Genomic DNA, 18,050 nt, shown 5'->3' with positions numbered 1-18,050 from the left:
TCATGATATCATGGGCGACCACATCGACACGCTTGTGTGTGGAACCCCCACACAGACGTCTCGAGACGGACGGGCACCCAGCTGTCACGAGCACCAACGGGACGCAGCCGGCTGCCGTGAGCCACGACGGATGCTACAGGCGAGCGAAGCGGAGCTCAGCCGTTGCTCGAGTCCGTTTTATTCTCAGCGTTCTGGTGTTTATTCGGATGAAGATGGGAACACACCCAGGCACCCGGAACGAGGGCGGACGTGTCAGTGACAGTTTTCGCTGTAGCTGTCGGGAGTAATGCTGAGGTAGGGAACGCGAGTGTCGGCGTGAGCAGCGCGTGCCCCCTGTTGTTCGACTGGAGATGTCAAGCACGACTCGTTAACGTGGTCTTGATTGCTTACAAGCTTCACCTTCATCGCGACCGTACTCCTGAGTTGTAAGAGCATAGAGTGCTAAACCATTAGAACACGGTGTATCTAGGATGATCCGGTGGAAGGGAACTCCCAAGTACAGTGTTCGAGAACACTGTGCGGCCATGAGGGTCGCTCCTGCCGACCGATGATAAGACCCACAGGTATCTTTTTCCACGCTGCCACCGGCCAGGTGTGAGCCAACAAACATCGTCCTTCTTCGCGGCCAACAGCACTGCGCCATTGTCCATTGTTTATTGAAGGAGTTCCCCTCAGCAAGCATGCCCGGTCCTGGACAGCACCACAACTCGGGTCAATGCGATCGGACCGTAAGGCCCGCGGCGCGGGTCAGGTGCTGTCACCGATGGCCTCGCTCGACCAGCCGTGGAACCATCCCGTTTCGAGTGCGACCGTGCCAGGGTTGGCATCCACAAACGTTTCGAAACACACACCATCTCCGCCAACAGCTGCGAGCGGAGTGACTATGGTTTCGTGTTTCTGAGTTTCTGCAACCACCGCTCGGCCTCGTTGCTTGCCTGGCGTCTGTTGCTGCGGCTCGCACTTGTGCTCTCTGGGAAGAGCAGCCCCAGTGCTCGTGAACTCAATGCTGGCCGTGAAGCATCCCCTTGAGCCCGCCTCGACAAGGACCAGGCAACGTCGAGGACCAACAATGCCACGGCAACTTCGGTGCCGTTGATAGTCGTCAGGCCCCCAATTCACCACTTCCCCGCGGCGAGCTCGGGCCATCCGCAAGCTGCACCAGCAAGGGTGGCTGCAAGCATTCGAGCTGGGGTTTTTGTGAGACCGATAAGTTGCCTGTGGCTTCATCAACATCGCCACCGACAAGGACCCTTTGCGGTGTGCTCGAGTTTGTTGGACGGAGCTCGGGGCGGTCTTCCAGCTGACTTCCACCCGCATGCATGCCTCGCGGGGAGTACTTTGTAGTACGTGATGCCTATTCAGTGTCCTGGCGTTCATCTCATGACCCTTTCCCAGCACGATTCATCTCTCCTTCGCGGCGGGTCGTTGAGAAGAGGTTAGCTGGCAGGATGCTCACTCTCTTGCGGCCCGCCGAGGCTATGCAGACTGCGATGTCTTGGTTCACGACGTCTTGAGTCGGGAGCACTGGTGACAGATGTCGATGGAATGGATAGCTGCCCGGAGCCCGGAGCCTGGACCCTTGATCCCCACTCACCCCGCCCAACCTGCAGGACATGATCGTCAATCCCGAGAACTTGGCCTCGGTGTTGCCCACTTCTTGGCGGCAAAACGATGCCCATATGCATCATCAACGGATACCCAATACGCAATATCAGCGGGCGGTGTGAAGTCTATGGACTCGCCTTTGATGTTTGCCAGTTTCACGGTTGATCGATATGTATACTACTGATGAAGTTGACAACAACAAGAACCCCTTACCCTGCCGATCGAATTGCAGATGGCGATACTGTTCGTGTCGCAGCCTGCCCCAGCCCCCAAGCTGTCATGGCAAATTCAAAATAACGACGCGATTCCCAGCGGGGCAATTACTCCCAGAAACTGCCAGAACTGTCCAAGAAGAGCATGTCGCCGACCTGCCTGTCCTGGATGCCGCAGAAGTGATTGCGAGAGACACACCAAGACTGAATTTGTACAACGTTGTACTTTACCCCAACAAACGGGCGCGGCCAAAGCTTGACGGATCTTGCATCTGGCGCGCATGAACATGCATCCTGGCCTTGGAATACGAAACCTAAAACAATCCGGGTGCCTCGCGACGCATCTCGGGTTCGCCGCCCAGGACCGGGTTGGAGGAAAGCTGATACTGCAGTCGTGAGAAACTGCCAGCGCTGTCCGATGATACAGGCTTCATTTGCTGTACTTGGTATTAGTATGTACAGTATACCATGAAGAGGCTGACTGTACCGAGTCAGTATGCGACACCGCTGTGACCTTCGCATGGACTGACTGACGACGCCTCAGTCAGCGCCTCGGGGTTGTCTGTTTCACCGGCCCTGAAAGTGGGCGGCCCAGTAATTAGACAGAGCACGACTTGCTCTCCGTCGACCCGCCGGCTTTCCCCACGGCTTCGGCGACTTCGGCGCAAGTGAGACCAGGAGGGGACACCTTGGAGACCGGGCCGCTGACGACGAAATCCTCGCTACGCGACCGACAACCACCGAGACTTCTGAGCGCGGATGAGTTTCGTCGTTAAGTGCGTGACGCCAGTGCGTCACCTGTCAGTGGGCCGTACGGCCCGAGAGAACAGAGCGCTCACACGGCAGGACTCAGGGGTTGTAACGCTGGTGGCGTCCCCCACAATACCCGCCCGGTGGAGGCTCGACCCGTTCCGCTGGCCGAACACGCCATGACGCCTCGGACGTGGCTTGATCGCAGCTGTACTGAGCCGTAGTGGACGATGCATCAATACTGGACGAGCATGTACAGTTACCTCGCCGGGCACCTGAGACGATGATACTGGTTCGCGGACACGCTTCCAGGGACAACAGCGTGGTCGCGACGCCCTGACAGGCATTGACCCAGCGCCACATGGACGTCGCCGACGACCGCGCAATCGCGATGTGCAGGTTGGCCGATACATGCGATGCGCTTGCTCCAGACGAGGCTTCAGGCCACGATCGATCTTGCATGCAGAGCAGTGGCTGTCAACTGCCAGCGTTGGCTGGGACAGGATGGCCACTCGTCACACACGGACCGTGTCTGCCTGTTATTGTACATTTATTGTACTGCTGTCACACTCTGACATTCGCTGCCGGAATGCATTTGCCGCGGCCGCAACGGGGTCAGTTCCATTGTGAGCAGACTACGTTGTACGAAACTGTCCCAATGAGACTTATGACGTGACACGGCCAGATGCACGACGAGCGTGGTCGCGACTTGCTGCCAGTTGAGGCCGCCCAACGCCGCTGAGGGGTCATCGCCTGGTCGCCTGCCACTCTGCTGTTGGGCGTGGGAGCCGGGAGTTGGCCGATCGCTGCTGGCTCTCGAGGGCTGGTCAAGGCCAAAGGCTAGGCTATCACCGGGCCACCCTCCTTGGGCCTGGGAGCGTGCGAAAATGCGGTGAGGCCATCCCGACGACGCTGGCTGCGCGTCACATGCTGGGCGTGCGGACTCTGCGGAGTGAGTATACTATCCTGCCCGCCTGCCTGCAGGACCACAACTTGACGACATCGCCCCCGGCCTCGATCTTGCGTCGGGACCAATGGCGTGCTCAAATGCGGAGGCATTTCGGGTGGCCGGGACTTGGTTGGGCTGTGTGTGCTGTGAGGAGGTGTGAGAAGACGAGGTTGGCGACACCAGTTGACAAGCGTGACAGCTTCCCCCAGGCTCGACTCAACCACGTTGCTCGAGTGCTCCTTGGTACCCGGTGCAATGGACTGGGTTGTCGTACAAAGACCCGTCTGCCGTGGAACATTGAGCGCAAGCAGTAGTACTGACGAAACCATTTTGCTGGGCGACCAACGTTGGCCGCCAATAGACTCTGAGCTGGATGCTGCGACCAGATTGTGTCGACGCATCCATGGATCTTCGTCGCAGCGCCCGCGCACCAGACCCTTCCGCCAACAAGGCCTGCGGAGCCCTCCAGGTGTTTCGTCCCCTTGTGGCCCATGCGCAGCGACATTTCCGACCGCTGTCGACGACTCATCCGGCGCTCGCTCTGCTCTCACAAGGCTTGCAAGATAACTTGCCTCGTGATATGGAGACTAGCTGCTGAGGCATCGGCCATTCTCGTGTCGATCGGTCGGCGGTAGCGATGGCGCCCGCCACGGCTCGTGTGTGTCTCGGGTCGTGCACGACGGGCCGCCAGAGGGAGCCAGAGTAACTAGTCGCTCCCTCGGAGTGAGTGGATCGCGGCTGTGAGACGCTGCGATCCGTTCCTCCAGGTTGCACTTAATAGTCTGCAACGATGCCACCACCACCTCGCTTGCGCTCACAGTGCAGTGCATCATCTCCGGACCCCGCAAATGCCCCGACAGGCGTAGCAGCCGGCGGCATCTTGTCGGTCGTCCTGGCGCCGACTCCAAAAGTCATTGTTCACCAAGATGACAGGTCAGGATCCGCCTCCTTCAAGTACTGTACATACCGCATCACTTGGACCGTGGAGCAGTTAGAAGCTAATGATCGTCCCAAAGCGCGTCTTTGGTTGTCCCGACCTTGTCACGGCGCAGATGCGCAGTAGATGCCTGGTAGATGCCTCTGGCATGTTCTCACCGGGTACGCATAACTGATGGGGCCTGGGCTCGGCTCTGCGGAAGGTGAGCACCAAGAACCAGCAGTGCACTGCAAAAGTGGCTGCCCAGACGACAGCTGGAGCGTTCTCCCTTGGGGAGGGACAGTTTACGCGCTCTTTGCTTCTCCGAGGCAGCTAAAACGGACGCTGCGGCCCGGCCCTGGCCTGTCAAAAGGAAAAAGGGCAAAATGAGGGTGAATTAATACTTCCTCCCCGGGACAAGGCAGCCTGCGGCTCGACATGATCTACGCTGCCGCCGGGGTGGCCTGGATTGTTGGCTGCACCATCTCAGGGGATGAAAGACGGCCGTGCGTTGCCGTAAGCCCAACCCAACCCCGGTTCCAGCGCCTGCCCGACGGCCAGACACACCACCTCAAAGCATAAGCAGGGATGGCCGATGGGTGGGGGTTCATTTGGCAATTGCTTCGTAGAGCTTGGGCCGTCGCCGTCTGCTCACGAGACCCCCTGGCTGATTTGCTTGACTGGGGTTTGCCCAGAGTAGTGGTGGCTTGCCGGCCGGAGCCCCGTGGAGAAAGTCCCCGTTCGCTTATGGGTGGCCGCCACGCGACGCCAGCGTCAGCTACGAGTAACTCCAGGGGTTCCAACGGAGGAGCGTTGCTAAACTCGAGAGGCCTGGGGAGTTGTAGTTGCGCCACTACGAGAACCAGACGTCGAGCTCGTGTGTCGATCGGCCGAGTCGTCCCGGAGTCATCTTCCGCAGCGTTGCAAGAGTCGAGTCGTGCGGACAGATGAGAGAGCAGCAGCGCCTGAGATGGCCCATCCGAGGCTGGAGACGACTTGTCTTGCGCCAAGGGTGCACACGCCGACCTCGCATGGCCCCGTTGCGACGGCACCGAGACACAACCCACCCCCCTGCCAGACATGAGCAGGACGGTGCATGGCGAAGCAGCCGTGATGGCCCCGGGATGCCTCTTCAAGAAAGACCCCGGCCGACTCTGCACGGCACGGAGGGGCGCCCCCGATCCGGGATTGGCCAGCCGTGCGCGTGTCGAGCACCTGCCTGCGCGGGGATGCACCTTGCCTTGTTCCAGTGCTGGCCACTGGACGACGCACGACGCACGACGCCAACAGGATACGACTTGCTACGGAGGCAAACCTTGGACGCAACTGGCTGGGTTCAGGACGACGCCATCACAACTCACACGCCTGCACCATCCCACTGCTACACGCAGCGCATTTGAGAAAGCGGGTGTTGAGCTATTTTACAGCCAAGCAAGCCACCACCGTTCGTCCTTGAACATCCCATCAGCCAACGGCCCTGGACTTCCCCAGCCTCTCAACGCCATGTCTTGGGACAAGTAGTGACAAACGTAGCTCCCACCCAGCCAGACACGGTTGTCCTGCGCCTGCCGCTCACCACAGGCCATTCCACTCCATTCCATACCATTCATGGTACTCTTGCATGTGCTCGAGCGTCGAGTGCACATCATACATATTGGTCAGCCCTCTAACACCAGTCACGGGGCGGCCGCTCCCCTTTGCGTTTGTCGAACATTACGCCACCAACGTGTTCGCTACAGTCGTCCGCTAGACACGCGAGCGAGCCGCAGATTCTCTTTGCTCGGCTTTTGAAGTTTTCGGCTGGGCCTGGAATCGACGTGGCGGCCAAGAGACTGCTTGGCTCTCGAGGCTTGCGACTCGGCGGGGTGCTTCAGCTCGTTGTCGGCCGACGACATGGCGGCGGCTGGCGATGGCGAGGGTAGCCTGGACGGTGACTGTCTGTCGATGAAGCTTTGGAGGCCCATCAGCCTCTCGGAGCTCGTCATGAGCCCATCTTGAGGCTCGTTGATCTGCTCCTTCTTCTCTTTGAGAGCGCGTCCCTCGCTTGAAGTCTTTCGAAGACGCCGTGGCTGCTCATCTGCTCTGAGCACACCAGATGCTGCTCTTAGTCCGGCACCCCTGCCCGACTGCCCCTGAAGCGCGGCATAGCTGCCATCCGCCTCATTGTCATTTACCCTCGAGCGACTATACTTGCGCAGGAGGTTGCTGAGTGACGAGGGACCTCGGAGTGTGCGAGTCTCCTTCTCAGCCGAGGAAGATGATGTTCTTCTGCCAGTGGACTTCTCCGCTACTGTGGCGAGACGGGCGGCGGTATCAAATCGCTGGAAGGCGAGCGGTGTCATGGCAGTGAGCGCAGCTGGCCTGCGCTTGATCAGATGGACAGGCGACTGCGCGAACTGGGTCGCAGGGGAGACTGGCACGGGGATCTGACTGCCACTCGACTTGCTGCTCCCAGGCGTTGAACTCCTGAGCCGTGGCAGCATCGTGACGGAGCCTGCAACCTTGGACTCGTTCAGAGCGAAGCTGCTGTCTTTGGAGGAGAGTGTCTTTGCTGTCGCTGGAGGGCCACTGTGCGGGCCGCTGTCTCGGGCGGTCTTTGCCCCAGGAGCAGGGGATGAGACGCTTCTGTTCGTCTCGCGAGGCGCTCCATGCTCCGGCTGGGGCTGTTGTCTTGGCGACATCAACTGTTGTCTTTTTTCCTGCCGCCGGCGCATAGCGAGAGATGCTGGTGGCGTCCCGTATCCGTGACCACACACGTCCTGTGCCGGTAACGTGGGCGAGTCCGGCAGCACTGAGTGCCGTTTGTTGTTGTCAGACTTGGGACGGCTCGGCGTGAACCCAGAATGACTCTCGCTCCTTGGAATCGTCAACGATGGAATCCAGGCCGAGTCGAGAGTGAACTCGGACGACGATGGTGACACGACCGCCGACGCTGCACGTTGCTGCTCGACAATTCTCTTGTCAGCATACTCATTCTCTAGCGAGGTCTCGCATGGCACTTTGTTGGCCAAGCTGGAGCCACGTACCTGCTTTGTCGGCGTAGTCGTCGCGCCGGGCGGGTTCTGCGAAGCGCTCTGTGCTCGACTGTCCCGGGCCGTGTCGGAATCTGCAAACTTTCTAAACTCTGCAAGCCTCTGGCCTATTTCGTCGGAGAGGCCCTGCCACATGATGGAGCAGCGCTCTGCGTCCCATTCCTTGCCCGGCGGAGAGCGTTGTTTCCTGACCTTGAGCGGCGCTGGGTGGAGGTTGGCCTCCGAGGTGGCAGTGGCCCGGTCAGACCGATCGATGCTGTCGTCAAGGACCGACTTGGGCTGCTCCGACTTCTTCTGCCGGGGCACCGACTGCTCCGAGTTGGCTCTGTCAAGGAGAAGGCGGGGATCGTGCTGCGTTGGATCGGTCCCATCTCCCGCGCCTGCTAAAGCCTTGCCCTTGTTGACGTTTCGGGGGCTAGAAGACGCCGGAGATGCGACCCCGTGCCACGACGGCGCCAGGGACGCGGGACTGTACTCGACCACGGGCCTTGCCGACGCCGGAGACAGTAGCACAGCAGAGTGGGAGGGCGAGAGCGGTGTGGCGTTGTGTCGTCGGACGTCCGATGCCACCGTTGGCGACGACGATGTGGGTGTGTGTGCTTGAGCGGCCTTGGGCGTGCTCGGCCCGGCACTGCCAACTCGGACGGCGGTGTCGGCGCTTTCGGCCGAGTAGACGGACGACACTTCGGCACGGTTGAGCCAAGCCATTGTCCCAGCGTGGTCATAGGGCACAGCCTGGCCGTAGGAGCCCAAATCTTGCTCCGGTTCAGATGTGAGTCCGGTACTCGCGCCCACCAGATAGCCATGTGAGCCGACCTGGGGTTCAGGGCGAGCCAGACTCTCGGTGGAGCGCGATCGCATCCTAAGCAGACTGCGTTCCGGCTCGTCATCGTCCGATGTTTCTTCTGTAATCCGCGTTAGCACGCTATGTTGGAGGAGGGAGGAGCTGCGGCTCTTGCGCATCGGCCTCTGTGGGCTTGCTTCGCTTCTGCCAGGCAGCGGGCCGTCCTGGCCATCATCCATACCCAAACGCGCAAGGTTCATGACCGAAGGAAACAGGGCGGTCATGCCGCCTAGGTTCAGCGACAGTCTCGGGCAAGGCGCCGATGAAGGCTTGTTGTTGTTGTTGTCCATCTTGACTGTCGTTGCGGACTCGGCATCCGAGCCATCCTGCTCCTCGGGGTCGGCGACCTGCGGCTGGGCTGCTGCTTCGCGGTTGATATTCTTCGGGATGGAGGGAACTATGAGGAAGCTTTCCCAGTTTGGGGTCCAGTGCCAGTTCTGCTCTGGTGCTGGGAGCTGGCACTCGCGGCCCTCGCGCTCCGCGGCGGCCTTTTCAAGGAGATACGTGCGGGTGTACTCCATGGGTGATATTCGGGGGGCCGCCAGGGCAAAGCTGGCGGGGAACTTGTCGACTCTGTCGTAGGTCTCAATCTGCTCGTGTACGTTCTGGCTCGCCGGGTAGGAAGGGCTCCTGGACGAAGTCGGTGTGAGGCGGCCCGAACTGCCCGACGAAGACGTGTTGTGAGATGCTCTTGACTTTGGAACACGTAGTTCCGGGTTGGAGTATTTGGTTGTGAGCGCCGGTCGGCCGCCGCTCCGGCCGAACGATGCGGACAGAGTGGCATTCTTCTTCGCAGACGGCATCGGGGTGCCTGCCGACGCTTCAGAGTCGATCTGCTCCATGCGGAGTTTCCGCCTCTCGAGCAGCTTGGCCAGGCCCTTGCTCACGCCGGGCTTCAGAGACTCCGGGATCGGTGGCAGCGGGGGGACCGGCGGCGCATCCGACTTGGCGCCGGTGAAGCGCCTAAATGCCCTCAGGCCGTTGCTGGGGCTCTTGGGCATGATTCTACTGACGACCTTTTCGTCATCCGCGAGCTCGTCGTCGCTGTCGAAGTTGTACTAGAAGTCTCGACTGGGGATCTGCTTGGGGATGATGAGGCCGAGGCGTGCTTTCTCCGCGGAGCTGAGGTTCATCTCGCGGGCCAGAGGATGCTGGTCGAACTCGGTCGTGGACAGGTCGTCCGGGTACGCCAGGATGGGCGGCGCGGCGTGGTCGCCGGCGAAGGCGGCGCCGTCGGTCTTGGAGGCCGAGAGCTCCCGTCCAGGCATGCCCTTGAGGAGTGCGTTGGGGACGGGCGGTGCTGAGGCGACTCGCGAGCTGGTGCGCGCCGAGGACGACGATGCCGATGGCAGCGACGACCTGTCTGCAAAGGCCGCCGTCGCCTCAGGACTACTTCCGACCGCGGGCGTGACGACAAAGGGGCTCATGGAGCTCGAGCCGTCCGACACCGCGACAAAGGACGAGCCCGCCGAGGAGGAGGGGCCGGCACCGCCGGCGGCGGCCCGCTCCATGGCGCCCAGGGCTGACAGGCACATCATCTCGAGCTTCTTGACTTCCTCCGAGTACCGCATCATGGCCTCCTACGCCTGTGCGTACCCGGGGATGTCGCACCACGCAAAGAGGCGCATGTAGATGGCCTGCAGGGCTTCCTGGGCGTGCGGGTCCTCCCCCATCAGGTGTTCGTAGACGGAGAAGCGGATGCTGTCCCGCAGCCCGGCCGAGTATGGCGTGACGTCGACGTCAGTCTCGCACTCAAGGATGGCGTTTGCCGGGAAGAGGGCGTTGAGGCGCGCCATGACCGCCACGGGGGAATTTTTGGTGCCCGTGCTCGGGCACAGAGCGTCCATGAGAATCTGCAGTCGAGTTGTGCCGTCAGCGGAGAACAAACAAGAGTAGGCACAAACGATAGAAAAGAAAAGCCATGTCTGAGACTTACGCAGGCCCGAAGACCCATGTGGAATTGGCGGTATCGGTTGCTCGTCTGGCGGTCCAGCTCGTCAATGAGCCGCCGGTGATACTCGTCTGGCGTGCCGCCTTTGCGGATGGCGTCCTGGGTCGCCGCGAGGAGTCTCCGGCGATGCGTCTCCACCACGTCGAGTTTCTCGAGGCCGTCGAGCGCGCGGCCGACGTCGATGCCGCCGTCCTCGAGGCGCCGGAAGATGGAGTCGCGTGCCTCGCTCATCTTTCTGCGGGGGTTGAAGTCACCGCTGGGGAAGGCCTTTTGCTCGGTGTAGATGGACGCCATGCTCTCTGTTAGGCTGTCCTCGAGGGTTGGGTCGTTGTCGAACGCGCGCAGCTTGCGGTGAATAACCTGCACGTAGCCAACGTCGCGAGGACGAAAGGCGATGTCACGGTTGTCGACGAGGCGTGTGAGGGCGTCGAGGCCGGCGGTGAGCCACCATTCCTCGAAATGGGCCGGCTTGGGGGCCATGGTGGTTTCCGCCCGCTTGCCGGCGAGATCTGCTTCTTTCTTGGATTCTCCCCCCTGCCTTTCACCTACTCGTCCTCCAAGGCGACCGGCTCGCGATTTTGATGGTTGTGGCAATAAGGGAGGAAATGGAGAGGGGTCAAAGGCTCGACAGATGATGCACGGCGCCGCGAAACGGCATGATGGATGTGTTGATGTTGATGGATGGTGGGATGATGGATAGTGCCGGGAGAGAAAGAAGAAAAGAAGTTGCCAGAAACGAAGGCTGTGAATTGCGGGCTGAACAGGTGCGTGGGAATGAGTGACGCGGACGCAAAGCGGTCTCTGGCAGCTGGCGGCCGGCTCGGCTGCCCAGGTGGCAACCTGGATGCTGTTCAGCCGTGGCCCAGGCGGCTGACTTGTTGCACACGGGAGTCTGAACACATGAATCACTGGACGCCGGCGCCAGGCGTGAACTGGGCACGGAGGTTTTGCTCGATAGTTTGAGACTGCACCTACGCGAGTTCGACGGTATGAGAGTTGGACGTTTGGAAGAAAGAAAAGAAAAGTCGAAAAACCCTTGACCGCACCAGCTTCGACGAAAGACAGAGGAGAGAAGTCAAGGTGAGATGAAAGGGCTCTCACCGTATGAATCGCTAACATCGTGCCTTGTTCTGTGTACCCATGATGACGATCCTTGGACTCATTTCAATGTTCTCGGCATACTTCCAAGAGGCTGCGCGGTATATGAGCAAGGCCCGCGCGACTCACGCACTGAACTGCAACCGCGGCTATCGTGGCGCGTACACTTCAAGTCTAGTTGGCCATGACCCGGGCCCGCCAAATAACACGCTTGATCTTGATAGCCTCTGCATTGTCTGCAATACCGCACGGCCTAGCAAGCGGTGCTGTCAGGGCGAATATCTCATGCCAGTCGCGCTCCCGAGCAGGGCAATAACAAGATGGTTCTCGTAGCAACTTCCAAGTAACTTGGTAACTTCAGCAGGGGTCGCTGAACGACGCAGTCAAGCACGGGAAGAAAGACTTTGACGAGACGCGAAAGGCGATAGACCGACACTAATGAGAACGCAGCACACTGTTCAACTACGTCACGTACATCCTCATACAACCCCTATTTATTCTCTCCGCTCCTCAAGCACGCACGTGGCAAGGGCGCGCTGCGGGCGACGTAGCTGAAAGGTCCACCCGTCCGAGTGGTGAGGCCGCCAACCAGGCACGCGCCCGACAGGGGCAAAAACAGTGGCGCCCCAGCAGGGGAGGGAGGCTTCCAGCAAAAGTCAACAATTCCACTTCGAGAAAGCCACAGTTGCGCGAGTCGGTTTTTTTGGTTTCCATGCGGGTGGTCCCTGCTCAGGCGGCTTTAATTAGACGACGTCTGCTGACGACGGAAGCTTGAAACTGTGTTCGAATTTATTGACTGCTCCTCACGGCCACGCGCAAATTGTTTCCATTGTCTGTCGTGCGCAAAGCAGGCGTCTGTCTGTCTGGATCCTGGACAAGAGATACCCGACGCTGTCGAAGCGGGAAATGGAGGACAGCCCGCGCGTCTCGTGAGGCCACGGACTTGATGATGACGATGATGCTCCGTCCCCTGCGACGCGTGCGCGCTGTCCGGCTGCGGCCCGTTGCCGGACATGGCCACCACATGTACCAATGCGCATTCTCGTCGCAGTCTGCAAGCAGGAGCGGTGAGTCCATCCCGTCTCCCCGAGTCTCGATGTGGAAATGCACCCTTGCAAGCCGTCGTGCCGCGATGCGACGGCGGAGGAGGATCCGGTGCTGCGTCTCGGGAACCGCCCGAAGTACTGCTGCGCGCATCGGGCCGGCGGAGCGCCTGCATGAGGCACCCGACCGCAGATGCAGATGGTCGACGACGACGATGCCATCGCGAGCGTTCATGTTCTTCACGGCGCTAACAAGCAACTTGAACAGAACAACAGCCCTCGCCAGAGACCATCTCCATCACCGCCACCAACCCCGGCCAAGGCAGCAACCATGGGGGCAAGCGCGCCGACGAGCCGTCCGTCTTCGCCAAGATGGGCGAGTCGGCGGCCACCACGTTTGCCTCGATCCTGGTGCTCGGGCTCGGCTTCGCCGCCGCGGGCTACATCTACCACAAGAGCTACAAGATGCTCGTGATGCAAAAGATGACGCGCGCCTTCAAGCCGGGCGACCCGGTGCTCGAGCTGGCCGCCATCGGCAAGGACGTGCCGCACGCTCAGCACAGCCATGCCGACGACGAGCACTGGGTCGTGCGCCCCGAGCAGACACACATCGACGACATCGTCAGCGGGCGCGAGGTCGGCCACTACTACCTCATCATGGGCGACAAGGGCAGCGGCAAGAGCAGCATGATCATCGAGGCGATGCGCAAGAACGACGGCGACGGCATCGCCATGTTCGAGGCGCACTCGGACCCGGAAATCTTTCGCATCCGCCTCGGTAAGGCGCTCGACTACGAGTTCCACGAGGACTACATCGGCGGCTACTTCAGCGAGCGCGGGCCCCGCGAGTCGACGGCCCTGCTCGACATTGAGCGCGCCCTCAACAAGCTCGAAAAGGTGGCCATGCGCCTGTTCCGCGAGCGCGGCAAGCCCCTCGTCGTCATCGTCAACCAGATGCACCTGCTGCGCAACGACGAGGACGGCCGCGACCTCATCGAGCTCCTGCAGCAGCGCGCCGAGCAGTGGGCCGCCGCCAACCTCGTCACCATGGTCTTCAACTCGGACGACTACTGGGTCTACGAGCGCCTCAAGAAGCTCGCCGCCCGCATGGAGGTGCTGCCCGTCACCGACCTGCCCAAGGCCCAGGCCATCAGCGCCCTGCACAAGTACCGCCTGCGCTACTTTGGCGAGCACCTGCCCAAGGCCCGCCTCGAGGAGGTCTACGACAAGGTCGGCGGCCGCCTGAGCTTCCTGAACCGCGTCGCAAAGAGCCGCGACATGCTGCAGACGTGCGAGCGCATCAAGGACACGGAGAAGAAGTGGTTCCTGAACCAGTGCTGGATCCTCGGCTCGGAGATGGACGACGACGTCATGGACCAGCAGAAGTGGGCTGTAAGTCGAACCACGAACGCGCCTCATCATGAGAAAGCTCGTTTGCTGACTGACGGATCGCCTCGCAGGCCGCCGCCATGGTGCTGGCGCAGGCCCTCGTCGACAAGGAGGCCGACATGGAGCGCACGTACGATCCCGTCATCGGCCACCTCCTCCCGTCGTACCCCTTCCACATCGCCCAGGAGCTCATGACGCGCTGCGACTTCATCCGCGACCTCGACCGCATGAACCTCTTCACCATCACGAGCCAGGCTGACGTGCGCGCCAGCAGCGTGCCCATGCACCTCGCGCTCCGCGAGATTTGCGCCCAGGAAGGGTTCCGCAAGCACCTCGAAGACACCATTGAGCGCATCGGCGACATCGAGAGCCTCGGGCGCACGAGAGAGCTGGTGGCCAAGGATCTGGTCCTGGGCGGACAGTACGACATTAGCAGTTCCGGCAGAGGCGCCATCACGGTCAAGTTGAAACAGGCCGACGAGGACAAGGATGAAAAGTGATGTTGACCGCTGGGCGGAGGAAGCGTCTTCACGATCGATAGACATGTTTGTATGCACAGACGCCTCGACAGGGTATTTCATACGTAGCTCAGAAATGTACAAATTCACAGCCGATCCCGCTGCGTCTTTCTATATCGTGTCCACCATGTATTTTGTACAGCATCCGCCTCCAGTCTAGCCCGAGGGCACGGCGGTGAAGGGATGTCCTTGGCGCCACGAATGCCTGAACTCTCAGGCATCCACCGAGTTCAATCCACGGGGCCACCACAGCTCGGTCAACGCGCCTCCAATTTTCTCCTGGGCGCCCCACACAATCCAGCCAGCCAACTGCTCGCCGTCAGGCCGGAAACCGTGACCCAGCCTCGCGAGCAGGAGGCCGAACCTCAATCGATGTCTAGTGCCAGTAGCCGATGGCCTGACTTCCGCCTCGCATCGACACTGCGATCACTCATAGGCTCGCAGTCTGGCAGGCTCGAGCAACTGGCACCAGCGCAACGCGAAGTAGCTGCATTGTCTCGCCAGGGAGAAGACAACGCGTCGGCTCACGGCCTCCAGGGTAACGCAAATCACCTTGCCATGGCCCATCTCGACAACCAGATGCCCGAGGGCCTGGGCGGCTTTCCCGGCGATGGCAACGAGGACGGCTCCTTGGCCGGCGACGATGTCGACTTTGGCGCGCTGGAGATGTTCGACAGCAACGCGAGCCAGGCCTTTTCCTCCCAGGCCAACGCGCCCTTCCCTTCGAGCGGGCACGCGCCCGAGGCTATCATGTCCGAGGACCAGGTGGCGCCGACGTCCTCGAAAAAGTCGAAGCGCGACAAGAAGCATAGAAAGAAGAGTTTCTCGGACGACGCAGGGCTCTCTCAGTCTGTCCTTGAGGATGAGGGTGGCAAGAAGAAGCACAAGAAATCCAAAAGGCGATCGACGCGCGAGCTAGAGGACCCCAGCAGCCAGGCTCAGGCCGTTGCCTTGTCGAGCGCAGATGCCGTTGCCCCGGCTGGTGCTGACGACCCTGGCCAAGGCCTCGAAGCGGTAGCCGCGTCGCTCGACCTCAATGGCGACGACGGTGCGGTGCCTCCGTCGACACATTCCAAGAAGAAGCGAAAGCTGTCCGACTCGACCGACCGCAAGCGACACAAGAAACGACGGTCCCACGGGCAGGAAAGCGCCGAAGGAGATGGTGCGGCCGCAGCCTCGACGGGCTTCTTGCACCGGAAAAAGGACAAGGGCGTGTCGGTGGAAAGGGCCATCGAGGAGGAGCAGGCGCCCGATTCGGATCCGCAAAGGTCGCCCACCGTCGCCCACCTTCGGCGTCGCAGCCAGTCCCGCGAGGCCCGGTCACGAGAGAATAGCATTCCTCCTGCGAGCGCCGAGCAAATGGACATTGACCTCGGCGAACCCGAGCACCACGCTGCTCGCGCTGACTCGATGGACCTTTACCCTGACGTCGAGGCTCTTGCTCGGGAGGCCTGGAACGAGCATAGGAACGGTCAAAAGGCGCTCGCAGACGCGCAGGAAGAACAGGTCCTGGCCGCAGAGGAGCAGCTCCAACCCGAGCCCTCGCAGGACGCCCAGGCAACGACACACTCGCCCCGGAGAACACGGTCGACGCGGAAAAAGGCCAAGCCCACCTTCTTCGAGCAGCCCCCGCCAGAGATTCCCGACGATGACGACGCGAACCGCGATGCATTGGGGGAGCTGCCGTCTCCGACGGCCCTGACGCCGAAGCCTAGGAAGCGGGCCAAGGCGGCGGCCAAGAAGACGTCCAAGGGTCGCAAGCCGAAGCGAGAAAAGCTGTCGCAGTCGATGCGCGGAGGGTCTCACGATGATGGCGAGTACGAGAGCTCGCAGCCCTCGCGCAGAAACCGCCTCATCGGCTACACCCAAGGCCGCTTCTCCGACGACGAGCTTGCGCGCATCGGGAAAGCCGTCGAAGGGTTCAGAGCGGAGCAAGGCCTGACCAAGGAACAGGTGAACGCGGTACGTTGCATGCGTTTTCCTTTCTTTGCGCAGTGACCACGATGCTGACAAGGACCAACACAGATGATCCATGCGCCCGGCGGCACAACCGCGGGTGATGAACACGCCCAGCTTTGGGTCCGCATCTTTGCAGAGTGCCCGGACCGACACCGTCAGAAGCTCATCAACATTACGCGCAAGAAGTTTCACAATTTCGTCGCCCGCGGCACGTGGACCGCGGAGCAAGATGCCGAGCTCAACGAGCTCATCAGCGTGCACGGGACCAAGTGGTCCAAGATTGCTGCCCTCATCAACCGCCACCCGGAAGACCTGCGCGACCGCTATCGCAACTACCTCGTGTGTGGCCCCTACCAGCGCAAAGACGCCTGGGACGAGGCCGAGGAGGCGCGCCTGACGCAATACGTCATCGACGCCATGGAAGCCATCGACGAGCTGCGCAACTCGGAGCCCAACCATCATCTTCTCACGAGGTCTTACGAGGAGCTCATTGACTGGCAAAACATCAGTGAGAGAATGGACCGGACCCGCAGCCGGCTACAATGCATCACCAAGTGGAAGTCGCTCAACGTTCGCGTGAGCGGCAAAGACAAGCTGCTCTCTGGGGAACCGGATGCGCAGATCTCGTTCCGACTGGAGAAGGCGCGGCGACAGCTGTCGGCCATGCCCGACGAAGAAAAGTACCGTTTGGTCCTGGCCATCCAGGGCACCGCGGTCGGCAAAGACAAAAAGGTACCCTGGCAGCGCCTGGTCGACAAGCAGTATCGCAATCAATGGCACCGCGTGACTCAGATGCTGCTCTGGCGCCGCCTGAGAGAGACGGTGCCCGGCGGGGAGACGATGACGACGCGCGACTGCGCCCAGTACCTGATTGACCAGTACAACCAAAACGGCGAGCTGCCCGACGTCGTCCACGACGGGTACGACGACGTGCAGGAAATGGAATTCGTGCAACAGATCCCGACGTCGACGGTCGGAGTCAGCGGGACGCAGGCGCAGCGGGAGCGCGGCGAAAAGAGCTCCGAGTTTGTCACGGCGTCGGATGCGGAGCAGGACGTTCCCGCGACCAACGGCGAGGGTGTCCTGGAAGAGCAGGAAATTCAGATTGACCCTGCCCTGACCGAGGCGTCCGACGTGATGAAGAAAGCAACGCCCGCCAAGAGGACCGGTTCAGGAAAGCCACCCTCGTCGAGAAAGAGGCAGAAGAGGGCGGCCATTGCCAACATGGACCCCATCGAGGACGATGCTCAAGCTGAGCAGCAGCCGGCTGAGCAGCGAGAAAACTCGGACATTGACGTTGAGCAATTCCGAGCCAAGAAGACACCCAGTAAGTTCAAGTCGCGGGCCAAGGGCCAGGGCGAGGACCACGACACGTCCAAGATGGAAGACTCGGACAGCGATATGGACGACATGGAGGACCTGCCTTCCAAGGTTGTGGCATGATGTGGGTGTGGCAGACACTTTGTTTCTTCTCGTTTTTTGTTGATTTGCTACGACGGCGAGAAGGACAGGCGGCACAGATGGCAGCAGGCAACGGCCTGGCACATTACATGTTTATGTCTAATGTCATCCGAATGCGAGTCTCGAACCACCTTTGGCGAGCCTCGTTCGTTTAGTTTTGTAGGTGAACAACAAATGATCTCATCAAGATGCTGGTTTGGTCATTGAATGGCTGCTACGTTGGGAAGGAAACGGCATACCTTGCGTTTCACGTAGGTAATGTGACTTGTGGAGGGTCGGACCCCCGCAGCCAACAGCACGGAAGCGCGTGCAAACGCACTTAT

The 18,050-nt window shown here is 60.8% G+C and overlaps 5 protein-coding genes across 6 annotated transcripts; 2 read left to right on the top strand and 3 right to left on the bottom strand.

Moving 5' to 3' along the window:
- Positions 1–6,165: 6,165 nt before the first annotated feature.
- On the bottom strand, positions 6,166–9,309 carry JDV02_003964 (uncharacterized protein; the record flags this gene model as incomplete). The annotated part of the gene is made up of 2 exons (XM_047985140.1): positions 6,166–7,374; positions 7,459–9,309. 2 exons carry the CDS (start codon positions 9,307–9,309, stop codon positions 6,166–6,168), a joined length of 3,060 nt encoding a protein of 1,019 aa, XP_047841117.1.
- A 57-nt stretch (positions 9,310–9,366) lies between these two features.
- Positions 9,367–9,882, bottom strand: JDV02_003963 (uncharacterized protein; the record flags this gene model as incomplete). Its single annotated transcript, XM_047985139.1, has 1 exon — positions 9,367–9,882. One exon carries the CDS (start codon positions 9,880–9,882, stop codon positions 9,367–9,369), a length of 516 nt encoding a protein of 171 aa, XP_047841116.1.
- A 6-nt stretch (positions 9,883–9,888) lies between these two features.
- Positions 9,889–10,739, bottom strand: JDV02_003962 (uncharacterized protein; the record flags this gene model as incomplete). Its single annotated transcript, XM_047985138.1, has 2 exons — positions 9,889–10,161; positions 10,245–10,739. The coding sequence occupies 2 exons, from the start codon at positions 10,737–10,739 to the stop codon at positions 9,889–9,891; spliced, it is 768 nt and encodes a 255-aa protein (XP_047841115.1).
- A 1,341-nt stretch (positions 10,740–12,080) lies between these two features.
- On the top strand, positions 12,081–14,304 carry JDV02_003961 (uncharacterized protein). 2 transcript variants are annotated; one of them, XM_047985136.1, is made up of 3 exons: positions 12,081–12,424; positions 12,669–13,792; positions 13,861–14,304. In XM_047985136.1, the coding sequence occupies exons 1-3, from the start codon at positions 12,304–12,306 to the stop codon at positions 14,287–14,289; spliced, it is 1,674 nt and encodes a 557-aa protein (XP_047841113.1). In that variant the 5' UTR covers positions 12,081–12,303; the 3' UTR covers positions 14,290–14,304. The 2 variants fall into 2 exon arrangements, with proteins under 2 accessions (XP_047841113.1, XP_047841114.1); XM_047985137.1 differs by having other exon boundaries at positions 12,081–13,792.
- A 301-nt stretch (positions 14,305–14,605) lies between these two features.
- Positions 14,606–17,916, top strand: JDV02_003960 (uncharacterized protein). The gene is made up of 2 exons (XM_047985135.1): positions 14,606–16,269; positions 16,333–17,916. The coding sequence occupies exons 1-2, from the start codon at positions 14,680–14,682 to the stop codon at positions 17,707–17,709; spliced, it is 2,967 nt and encodes a 988-aa protein (XP_047841112.1). The 5' UTR covers positions 14,606–14,679; the 3' UTR covers positions 17,710–17,916.
- The last annotated feature ends 134 nt before the right edge of the window (positions 17,917–18,050 follow it).

Source organism: Purpureocillium takamizusanense, chromosome 3 (assembly GCF_022605165.1).
Source record: "Purpureocillium takamizusanense chromosome 3, complete sequence".
Taxonomy (NCBI): Eukaryota; Fungi; Ascomycota; class Sordariomycetes; order Hypocreales; family Ophiocordycipitaceae; genus Purpureocillium; species Purpureocillium takamizusanense.
Note: the sequence above shows the minus strand (reverse complement) of the source record. Positions and strands in the feature narration are given on the sequence as shown.

Bases quoted from the DNA above. Each gene is read 5' to 3' on its own strand.
- JDV02_003960 (XM_047985135.1), top strand. From the start codon at position 14,680: ATGTCTAGTGCCAGTAGCCGATGGCCTGACTTCCGCCTCGCATCGACA. The intron at 16,270-16,332 runs GTACGTTGCATG...GGACCAACACAG, and splicing joins CCAAGGAACAGGTGAACGCG to ATGATCCATGCGCCCGGCGG.
- JDV02_003961 (XM_047985136.1), top strand. From the start codon at position 12,304: ATGATGACGATGATGCTCCGTCCCCTGCGACGCGTGCGCGCTGTCCGG. The intron at 12,425-12,668 runs GTGAGTCCATCC...CAACTTGAACAG, and splicing joins GCAGTCTGCAAGCAGGAGCG to AACAACAGCCCTCGCCAGAG. The intron at 13,793-13,860 runs GTAAGTCGAACC...ATCGCCTCGCAG, and splicing joins TGGACCAGCAGAAGTGGGCT to GCCGCCGCCATGGTGCTGGC.